We start from the raw sequence: 11232 nt of genomic DNA, 5'->3' as shown, positions 1-11232 counted from the left end.
GCCCACTGAGAAGAATGCCGAGCTGACACAGCCCGCCAGAATTAGACGTGCCTTCCTGCAGAAACCTCTGTCGTCTATTATTTGTCTTGAAGAGATCAGTAATAGAACCAGTCTTCAACCTCGCACACCACAAGCCCGAAAAGCCCGGCAAAATTGGAAGCTTTCCCGCCAATACTTCTGTCGTCTATAAGATGTTTTAAATAGGGCTGACATAGAACCAGTCTTCTGACCCGTATCCATACAGAGGCCGAAAAGCCCGCCAAAATAAGATGCCTTTCCCGCCAAATCTTCAATCGCCTTTAAGGCACCTTTGAGAAGGCACAGATAGCACCAGACTTTTAAAGTCCTCTTTTAAGCGTATTGTATAGGACAGATCGAATCCTGGCTGCAAAAAACCTCGTGAAAGCATATATTTTGGTCGAAAATTCCTGTCATCCCTTTTATCTCTATAATAGATTTTTGAAGAGCTTGCGTGCTGTATGCATGACAGTGGGTTTAACGTGCGTTTGAATGAGCTTAACGCGTTGGTCATTGTATATTTGTTTCCGCCGCGTTACGAAGGGCTGAAACGTGCACAGTTCAGCAGATGATATATGTATATATCATCTTCTAAACCGCACACGTAAACTGGCAACTGTGCTGGACTGGCAGCCTTTACACGCTGTGAGGAAAATGCATGCATTTTCCTCACAGCGTGTAAAGGCTGCCAGTGGGCTAGCAAACTATCCATTCATGTCACTGTGCTCACAGCGCGTCTCAACACATTGCACTGCATACGCATAAAAAGCCTCATACCATAACTACGTTATTTTGGTTGCATTTCGTGCGAAAGCACACTACGAAGCAGAGCACAGTCGATGTCGCATTGGTCTTGCGATAAGTACTATCAGCAGTATTACAGTGCAAATAAATTAGTATTACGAGTGATATTAGCACATCGACTACCATGAAGCAAGCGAGCCGGGGGAAAAAGTTGAAACCCGGAAGTAGCGATAACAGACTACTTTCCGATGATCCTCCTCAGGAACCAGTTGGGTGGTTCACTTGGCTGAACCAACTGGAATGCCCAACTGGAACTGCGAAAACCAGAAGGACTACCCATTTTGCTGACCTGTTGGTATAACTGGTTCCAAACTGAATTTTTTTAATGGGATCAGTTTTACCCCGTGACCCAGAACGCTGTGCTTATAGAGGGAGAGAGAGAAGAACACTTATTTAAACGAACCATATGTCATGATCCGTGTTCTTGAGGGAGAGGGGGGTAAGGATCCTCACCAGGGAAGCCCTTTATTGAAGTCGATCATACAGTTTCAGTTTAAATGTTTCTTTTTCCCCTCTTTGCTTACCTCTTCTTGCTTGACTGCGTGGAATTGAATAATCAATCCGTCTCATTTCGACGGGAACGGATAACTGCTCCTCCTCATCCTCCTCCTCCACCAGAAACATACTCAAGATAAGGAGAGATCTGTAGCTCTTTCGTGTGCTTGCAGGGTTTGCAATGCTTTCACGGGCTTGCAGCATGTTCCAACGCCACAATCTTCTTTTGCTGTTATGGGCCATGCATGGAGGAAAGAAAACATTTTCCTGGCTTTCCTTCCCCCATGGAGCCATTTATTGGTCCGGGTTGAGTTGGCCACTATGGGCGTGTTTTGGATTGGAGCCGACGCCGACGGCTGACAGAGCCGATGAATCGTGGAGGATGAGGCCGGGATGGCTTCTTCTGAAGAACTGTTTGAGGTGGGCGGTCGCTATGAAATCACTGCAAAAGTTTTGATTATCGGTGCGGGTGTTGCTGGTCTGACAGCGGCAAATCGCCTGTTTGCGCACGGATTTAGAAATGTCACGATTCTTGAAGCCAGAGATCGACCTGGTGGTAGGACGTTTTCAAAACCTTTCGGTGAGTCTTTTCCTGTGAACCTCTTTTTTTCATCCAAGCTCTTCTGTTGCTCTTGTTAAGTCATTGTTTGTCGCGCAGTCGTCTTTGTATCTTTCTTGAGCATGCAAACCGATCGTTTCAAATGAGTGCGTAAGAAAGCTTAAGACCCAAACAGTGCCAAGTTTGTGATAGCAGTGTGTTTTTACTCATGCGTTGTTAAACGGCTCTTGAATCAACGTTTACATTTGCGCGCCTTTGGAATTGACGCTGTCGCTAAAAGACGAGAGCTGGGAACGAGTTTGAAATGAAGTCATCAGTAGCCCGCTCACATATACTTATCACACTGCTTACGAGCGATTGCGACGTAGCTGCTAGTGTGCTCGCTGTTTACGAGGGGCGTGTGACACACCCATTCACGGCGCATCAACGATAATGCTATCACTTCAGCCGGACCTAAGGCGAGTTTGGAAACGTTACGCCACCTGCGAAAGCGTGTCGCAGTCGAAATAAAGCCTGTTTTCACTGGGAAGAGCGCCCCCAGACACTGCCTCTTTCGAATTATATAATCATGCCGCTCGTATCCACTGTAAGCGTGACGACCGGCATTTTTCTTACCTTATTTTATCGCTTGCTACTATTGTCCTCCGATTAGCTTACTGTCAGTTGCCTACAAGGTATTTACTAAGGTAATCGCTAATAGAGTCAGGACAACCTCAGACTTCAATCAACCAAATGATCATGCAGGCTTTCGTAAAGGATACTCGAAAATAGACCATATTCACGCTATGAATCAGGTGATAGAGAAATGCGCAGAATATAACCAACCCCTATATATACCCTTCATTGATTACGAGAAAGCATTTGACTGAGTGGAAACCTCAGCAGTCATGCAGGCGTTGCAGAATCAGAGTGTAGAAGAGTGTTATGTGAAAATATTGGAAGGTATTTATAACGACTGCACAGCTACCGTAGTTCTCCATAAAGTCAGCAATAAAATTCCAATAAGGAAAGGTGTCAGGCAGGGGGACACGATCTCGCTTATGCTATTCACCGCCTGTTCCTGGCGAAAATCTTTCCCAGCCCAGCTGGTTTATGGAGCAATTTCCACCAGCCCAACTGGTTTATGGAACAATTTCCAGTTGGAACCAACTAGATCCCAGCTGGTTCCAACTGGAACCGACTGGAAATTGTTCCATAAACCAGTTGGGCTGGGAAAGATTTTCGCCATTTACAGGAGGTATTCCGGGGCCTAGAATGGGAACAGTTGGGTATAAGTGTTAATGGAGAATACCTAAGTAATTTGCGATTCGCTGATGACATTGACTTGCCAAGTCACTCGGGACATGAACTGCAAAGCATGATCAATGAGTTAGACAGGCAGAGCAGAACGGTGGGGTTAAAAATTAACATGCAGAAAACCAAAGTAATGTTCAACAGTCTCACAAGGGAACAGCAGTTTGCAATAGGTAGCAAGGTGCTGGAAGTAGTAAGAGAATATGTCTACTGAGGGCAGGTAGTGATCGCTGATCCGGAGCATGAGAGGGAAATAACTAGAAGAATAAGAATGGGGTGGAGCACATATGGCAGGTTTTCTCAGATCATGAATGGCAGTTTACCAATATCCCTCAAGAGAAAAGTATACAACAGCTGTATCTTACTGGTACTCACCTATGGGGCAGAAATGTGGAGGCTAGCAAAGAGGGTTCGGGTTAAGTTAAGGGCAACACAGCGAGCTATGGAAATAAAAATGATAGGTGTAACGTTAAGAGATCGGAAGCGGGCAGAGTGGGTGAGGGAACATACGCGGGTTAATGACACCCTAGTCGAAATCAAGGGGAAGAAATGGGCTTGGGCAGGGCATGTAATGCGAAGGAAAGATAACCGGTGGTCCTTAAGGGTAACGGAGTGGATTTCAAGAGAAGGCAAACATAGCAGGAGGCGGCAGAAAGTTAGGTGGGCGGATGAGATTAAGAAGTTTGAAAGTGGCAAAGGACAGGGTTAATTGGAGAGACATGGGAGAGGCCTTTGCCCTGCAGTGGGAGTAGTGAGGTTGATGGTGATGATTACTGTCCTCCTATATACTTATTTCTACTCTCTGACTCAAACTAGTCCACTGTAATCCATCTCATTGTTGCCTTCGTTTAACATTTCATAAGCTTTTAAACATTTTTGATTAGCTAGTAAGACTTTTTCATGCCCATCTATGGTGCATTGTGAATGCACGCTCATTGGTACTTGCGTGTTTTCCTCTGTGAAGGTGACAGCTACATTGAGTGTGGAGCCCAGTGGATCCATGGCCAGGCCGGAAATGCAGTTTTTCATCTTGCCAAAGAAAACGGATTGGTCGACCACGACTGCCCATACTATTTGGAACATTTCTACACCTGGGCCCAGCTTACCGAAGAGCAAGGTCATGTGGCCACTGAAGTCAGCTCCATTGTTTTAGAGGCACTGGAAAGGTGCCAGAAAATGTCGACGAGTGGCAGACGAGATAATATGCCAGGTGTCTTTCAAAAGTCTGTTGGTCACTTCTTACGCCACAGCCTGCTTGACTATATAAGCAAGAACAGTTTCAGTGAGGACGAGATCAAGCTAATTGAGGCCTGCTATGACTGGGCTGTGCGCTTGCAGCTAGAAATTCAGGGCTGTAGCTCCCTGACAGACGTCTCTGCCTTGTTTTTTGGGCAGTACCACGAATGTGATGGGAACATTGTGACCGAGCTCAAGCATGGCTATCAAAAGTTTGTGGATCTTATTTTGCAAGGTATTCCTTCCGAGTGGCTGCAACTGGGGAAATGTGTGACAAATGTGACGACCTCAGTAGCACCCCTTGCGTCGAACAACTGCAATATTACTGAGAAGTCGCAGAGTCACCTGAAGACATCTTTCGCAGCTGTTCCTCTGGGTAGCAACAAGCCAGTGATTACTGTGACCTGTGAAGATGGCTCCGTTTTTAAAGCAGATCATGTATTTGTTACCCTGCCACTAGGCTGCCTCAAGGCACACGCCTCCCACATGTTTGAGCCACCACTTCCTGAGAAGAAAATGCTGGCTATCCGGTCATTGGGCTTTGGTACAATTAACAAGGTATTCCTTAAGTATGATGTGCCCTTCTGGAAGCCTGGAGACATGTTCCAAGTCTTGTGGCTTGATGGGTTCAACCACTGCGGTAACAAGGTGGAGGATGATGTAAGCCTGCCTCTCACTTTGTTCAGTGTACCATGATGTAAAAATTAACTTTTTTCAGTACCATTTGATGCCGATTTAATTATTGAAATTTGTGTTTAGCGCATAAGGGCGTCAGCCACTTAAGGGGGTACATGGCTTTCAAACCATGAAAATCTCGAAAGAAATCAATTTTAGAAAGCAGCAGATTTGGTGTCTTAAGGTCTTTGAAAAGTTTTCCCTGAAAACAACCCAGAACTGACTTAAAAAAATATTTTCGTGACCGTAGGTCGCAAAAAACTGGATAAAATCTCGGCGAAAATGGCAGATTTTCAGGTGCAATAGCTCGGCTTTTGCACTGCTGCTTGCGGCAAGATTGGTGTCACCGGAAAACTGGTTTCACCACAGTTCTCCTCTCATCAGAATCACGCGTCTACAAGGCCCCCATAGCCAAAGACACTGAACATTATAGTCCTGGGGCATTTTGATGGGTATGGACTGCTTGTACAACTCCAGAGCCAGTTTTCTCAAAAGTGTTTTTTACCTGACTGCCCTGCTTGCAGAAAGCGTAGCATGACAATGACTTCACAGATTTCATGCGGTTTGTTGCATTGAGTTCCTTAATAAATTCTTTATGCAGCAGCACTCCTATATTTTTAATTACTTTCTCATTTTTTTAAATCCGTCACTGATTGGTTAGTACACTACTGAGTGTATTATGCAAGCATGAATATTGCATTCTGTGTAGAAAGAAATCAGGTTGCTAAAAAAATTTGGAGAATGTCACTGCATGAACCATTCCTGTGGCTAAAATTTAAGAGCAACTGCAGGTTCCTATCATGTTTTGTTGTCATGCCAAGCTTTTTGCAAGTTTGGTGTAGCAATGAAGCACATAAGTGTTTATAATTTCAAAACTGCTTGTGATATTTTAGTGAAATTTCGTATTTAAGCATTCAGTGGACTTTAAAAGAAGCATGCCAAATTTCATTGCTTTGTGCAAAGAAAATAAAATTTCACCTCTGAAACCCACATCCCCCTTACGTGCCATAAATCTGAACACAACAAAGCAGATTTAAAATTAAATTTAACTGCCAGCACTATTAATAACAACCATGTTTTTTATGAGTATGTGTCACCCTTAAAAACAGTGGTTTGAAATGTATTTGCTCTTTTTAAATGCATTTTATTATGGATGCTCTGCAGTGTTATCATATGTATCCTTAATTTCACATCCCTCATAGCCTGAGCCACTTTGTGACGTTAAACCCTCATAAAAAAAAAATCTTTAATTTCAAGTCTGTGTTGCCATTATAGAGCTTTACTTCAAAAGCTATTGTTTCTATGTTTTTAAATGTGAACAAACTTTGAAGGATTGCTGCCATGTTTATCATCATAAGAAATGTAATTTTTGGCTTTTGGTGAGGCATGTCAAGTACTCTATATCCATATGTACCTTCCATATTGTTTCCTAACATTCAAAGAAACAAAAAAAGGGCCTTCAGATGGAGAAAAAGTTTGTTTTGCATGTAAGCACATGTTACAGTAATGTGAGTATGATCCAGGAATATTGAGCATATAGCAAAACATTCCAATTCTCATTTTTTTGCTGGAACCATTAGCAAATTGAATAAATGACTGAAATGTATAGTGTATAGCTTGAATGTGGAAATGTTTGTTGCTAATTTGAGAGCGTCACCTGTGCAATGTTTATATTATGTTGTAAGTTTTTGAATGGAGCTTCTGCATAATGCCTTTTGCTTACGATGCCAATTTACTTCTCAATTTCATGCTCACCCCTACTTTGAGTCGAGTGACTCTGTAGTACCAATAAATAAATGAATTGCTGATGTTGTTCACATGTAATATGTGTTATCACACAAACCTTGTTCTTTTTGCCTGCCGTTATTGTCACATAGTTTTTACAAGGAATTTTTTTCCCGTGGATTTTCCGCAGGACATGTCTGCGTGGGTTACACACAGTCAGCTCAATACCTCTTGGTTCAGGTACATTGGGAGATTCAATGCTGTGCGTCATCAGCCGAACCTGTTGTGTGCATGGATAACTGGAGAAGGGGCAAAGTACATGGAAACGCTGAGTGATGATGACGTGCGCATCGGCTGCCACAATGTCCTTGTCCACGTCCTTGGGAACAAAGATCTACCTTTACCATCTGCGATTGAGCGGTACGTAATACCAAGTGCATGACATACGGCACTACTATGGGATTTGGAGTATGGCAACAATTATCCACTACAGCATGCAGCCAGGCTGAGGCTGTTGCAATGTGTTAGCAACTAAATGCTGATTTATCCTTTGTCACATTTCTTTCGTGTGTAGTTAGGTTTCAAGAAGGTTGTTTTCATTGTTTATTTTGATTAATGTGAAATCGCTGCTCTTCTTTCATGGTTCGAGAATTTGTCTATTATTTTTCGTGTGATCCCGAGCAAGGCACAGAACCTGCCATAGTGGCTCAGTGTGTGGCGTTCGGCTGCTGGCCCCAAGGTCGCGGGTTTGATCCTGGCTGCGGTGGCCAGCTTTCCATGGGGTAAAATACGAAAATCCCCGTGTGCTCTGCGACGTCTGCACACATTAAAGAACACCAGATGGTCTTAATTAATCCGAAGCTCTCCACTACGGCACCCCTTGTAGCCCATGTGTCATTTCAGCACGTTAAACCCCACAATTTATTTATAATCGGGGCACCTTGGGTCCATAAAGTTTGAAAACTTTTATGTTCAGTATCTGGTAGTAACACAAGTGCACACTGTAGCAGCTTGACTACTAACATCTTTTATAACTGCATTTCTAATGTGTATTGAGCATAGGCTGTATAACTACTGTCTGAGAGTGCTGGTAATGATGCAAAAACTCCCTCATGCTGAGATTTCGGTGTACACTAAAGAATCTCAAGTGATTGAAATTAATGAACACCTGTAACTACGGCATGCCTCATAGAATACAGTGTTGCCTTGGCATGTGAAATTCTGTTTGTCATTTGTCAACCTTATGACCATTTTTCTTTGTTGCCTCAGTGTGCAGTTTATTTATTCATTACTTCGTTCCTCAGTCATTGTCACAAGGCAGTAGGGGCTACTCAAAACAATGTCTCATTCTTGGACGTAGAAATTGGAACGTGCATATTTGCAGACAAAGCTGTCAATCCTTGGAATGCTTCAAGGTCCATATGAACTCAAATCTAGGTTTGTCTCAATGCTGCTTATTCTCATATATACTGAAGCTGCTAACATCTCAACACTTTGTTGCAGTTACACAAAAGCTGTCATGTGGTCTCGTTGCAGAAATACTGTGGAGTATTACAAAATTATTATGCCATTGTTAGGTTATTGTGTGGGAGGACTTGTGGACTGGAATAGTTATGAAAATGTTTGCAGCTCAAAATGTTATCTGAGGTTTCAAGTGTCTCTTTTACGGAGAGAGATCACTTTAGGGCTTTCCTTATCTCAAGGAATTTCCCAACTCAACTATTCTTAGCTCCGTGCTGTGGTCATTCTTGTGCACAAAACAGTGACCGTAATTCATTCATGTGGAAAACCTTGGCCGAGTTTGCCAGTGAAGTTGAAATATATTCTTGATTGCATATCTCGGCTAGAAACAAAGGTAGAAATCTTACCACCTGGGTCTCTTGCAGATTCTAATTAGTATTTATACTTGCAACATATTGCTACATGAAGGAACAGGTTGATAGAGAGCAAACACTTAAGGACAGAGTATAGCACTTGTGTTTACTTTCTTTAATCCTGTTCCTCCACGCAACACTTTATCACGAATGCTAACCAGTGAGGAAGTACTTCTGGTTTTAATACTTGTTGAGTTGGCTTTAGTTTGAGCTCCTCAGCTGCTCCTATTTAGTCGCAGTGCATCATAAACAACAAAAAGCATAAAAGGTGCATTTCTTAATAAGGTGGATTGGTGAGCTAGTTGGTTCATGATCGTATAATTGAGCAGCCGGAAGTGAACAAGGACGTTGAAGAAACGTATAGACAAGGATGATGCTGCAGCATCGTCCTCGTCTGTATGTTTCTTCAACGTCCTTGTTCACTTTCTGCTGCTGAATTATACGTGCATTTCTTACATTATGTGCCTGCAAGTGAACTTTGCCTTCATGGTGTTTTGTTGTTACAGAACCTGGGTGTATGAATTACAATTCAAGGTGAAACTTATGTTTATCTAGAGTATTCCAGTCAACTAATATTACTAGCCAAAACTTTGGTGCTGCAGTTGTTAAGTTACCAGGAGATGACAAAAAGTGCAGTATAATCTTATTGATACGTTCCCTGTTCATACGATTTTCTGTGGATCACACATTTGCAACTGCAAGCAATAAAAATGTCCGGTGGAGTTACTCAATTTTTCTTCCCAGCTGCTAAACAATTTCCTCGCTGCCACGTTCAAAATTTCGTCAAATTCTGGTTTAGTAATATCTTTAGCAACCATCTGCACGTGTGGAAACATACCGAGTGGGCGAACCTGGGGACACTGGGACTGCGGGGCAGATTTATAGGTCACTCTTCGTGGGGGGTGTTGTGAGGGGCGTTCTCTGAAACCATGTGTTTCTTGGACATTTTTTCGTCGAACGACAAAAAAATGGGATTCAGCTTGGTTTTCCTTTGTAAAATTTCTAGCTTCTATGACTGTTTTTATGGCTTGTTTTACCGTGGGGGCAATGGGTTTGGTGTGTAAATGCATATTACAAGAGGATACCCATGAAAGAGCTTGATTATCTATGTGTATTGAGATGTCTTGTGTAGCTTTCTGTCTGCTTTGTCAGCCACTTCAGTCTGTGCTTGTAGCACTAGGTTTTGAAAAAGGCTACAGTGCAGACCAGAAAAGTAAAACGTCTGGGTTTGTCTGTAAGTGAGCTCGAAACAGTATTTAAGGTATTGCCTAATATGTGACTGTGACCGTGCGAACTGAGCTTTTCGTGATGGTATCACGCCCACTGGTTGAATATTTTTTAACACAGAATCCAAAGTGTTTATGAAATTGCCACTTCATGCATGATGAGCCTTTCTTTTTCGTGCAGATATTTTGGAAAATTTAGCACTTGAAACATAGCATGGGATGACAGAGTTTAGTTCCAGTATGACTACATAGCTGTAATCATTTGTCCTGGTCCTTTTAAAGGAACACCGAGGACATCTCCATCCAATTATAGTTCCCAGTAAAAATTGAATCCCTGGCTTTTTCTAGCTATGTTGACATTTTTTGGCAGCAAAAGACGCATTTATAACTGATAAAATTGGATTCTAAAATCTTCCCACCAGTCGATTCAAACTTGTGATGTCCTTACTGAAAAGGATGGGTTGCCACTGTGTTGAAGTGAATGTCATTGTAGCATAGCCTCTGGAATCTACGCCCAAATATCATTGTCGACACTTGATTTTTATTTCGTATTTCATTTTTTGGCCTTTTCTAGCCTATAAAGTCTCCGTTTTCAGTTAGCATGGTCTCTTGGTGATTAGAACGTGGTACCCTATCAATTTGTCCTCATTGTCCCTTTAAAAACTGTTTCAGCTTGACTTCAAGGAGTGCTGACTGGATGTCTCTTTTTTTGTGCCCAAACCGAATTCAGATATGTTGCCCATACTCAAACCTGTGCACATTCAATTTCTTGTTGGCAGGAGCAAATGGTTCACTGATCCCTATGCAAGAGGTTCGTACTCATACATCTCTGTGTCATGTGACACGACAGGCTCACTCCCTCGTGACCTGGCTGAGCCGGTTTGTGAGCCTGTAGTACACTGTGGAACCGAGGTTACGGTACGTGCTTGTACTATTTGCTTTGGGATTCTGGCTGTAGTTTCTTTAAAGGGACTATAAATCCAAATTATGCATCAGTCTAGATTAATGCATTGCCTTTCAAGGACATCGTTCACACAGATTTCACCAAAAAAGAGGGTTTTACTAACAGAAGAAATTGTGTTAACATCAAGTTCATGCAATCACTCTGTAAACTTTCCCCACACTACGAGTGACTAATTTTCAGTGAGCAAAGTCATTGGCTGAGCTTTGTTTGTTTGTAAAAAGTAACGGCTCACAACATGAATAAACAACAAACTTTTTTTTGCTCGGGCTGCTTATTTTAGAGTGGTGTGTAAATAGCTTGAAGCGCAAAAGGCATAAAAATGACAAGAAGCCCCTTTAAAGTCACCACATGTGGTTGGCCCAA

The 11232-nt window shown here is 42.5% G+C and overlaps 1 protein-coding gene across 2 annotated transcripts in view; it reads left to right on the top strand.

Moving 5' to 3' along the window:
- Positions 1-1660: 1660 nt before the first annotated feature.
- The window catches only part of LOC149349620 (uncharacterized), a 29280-nt gene continuing 19708 nt past the window's right edge, over positions 1661-11232 (top strand). For both annotated transcript variants that reach the window (XM_089578649.1, XM_089578648.1), the window contains exons 1-4: positions 1661-1897; positions 4134-5065; positions 6996-7225; positions 10685-10823. In XM_089578649.1, coding sequence (XP_089434775.1) covers positions 1711-1897; positions 4134-5065; positions 6996-7225; positions 10685-10823 — 1488 coding nt within the window. In that variant the 5' untranslated portion in view covers positions 1661-1710. The remainder of the gene's footprint in view (positions 1898-4133; positions 5066-6995; positions 7226-10684; positions 10824-11232) is intronic.

This window comes from Amblyomma mixtum, chromosome 3, assembly GCF_055824585.1.
Source record: "Amblyomma mixtum isolate Tamu chromosome 3, ASM5582458v1, whole genome shotgun sequence".
In the NCBI taxonomy this organism is placed as follows: domain Eukaryota; kingdom Metazoa; phylum Arthropoda; class Arachnida; order Ixodida; family Ixodidae; genus Amblyomma; species Amblyomma mixtum.
This window is presented reverse-complemented; position numbering and strand designations above follow the sequence as displayed.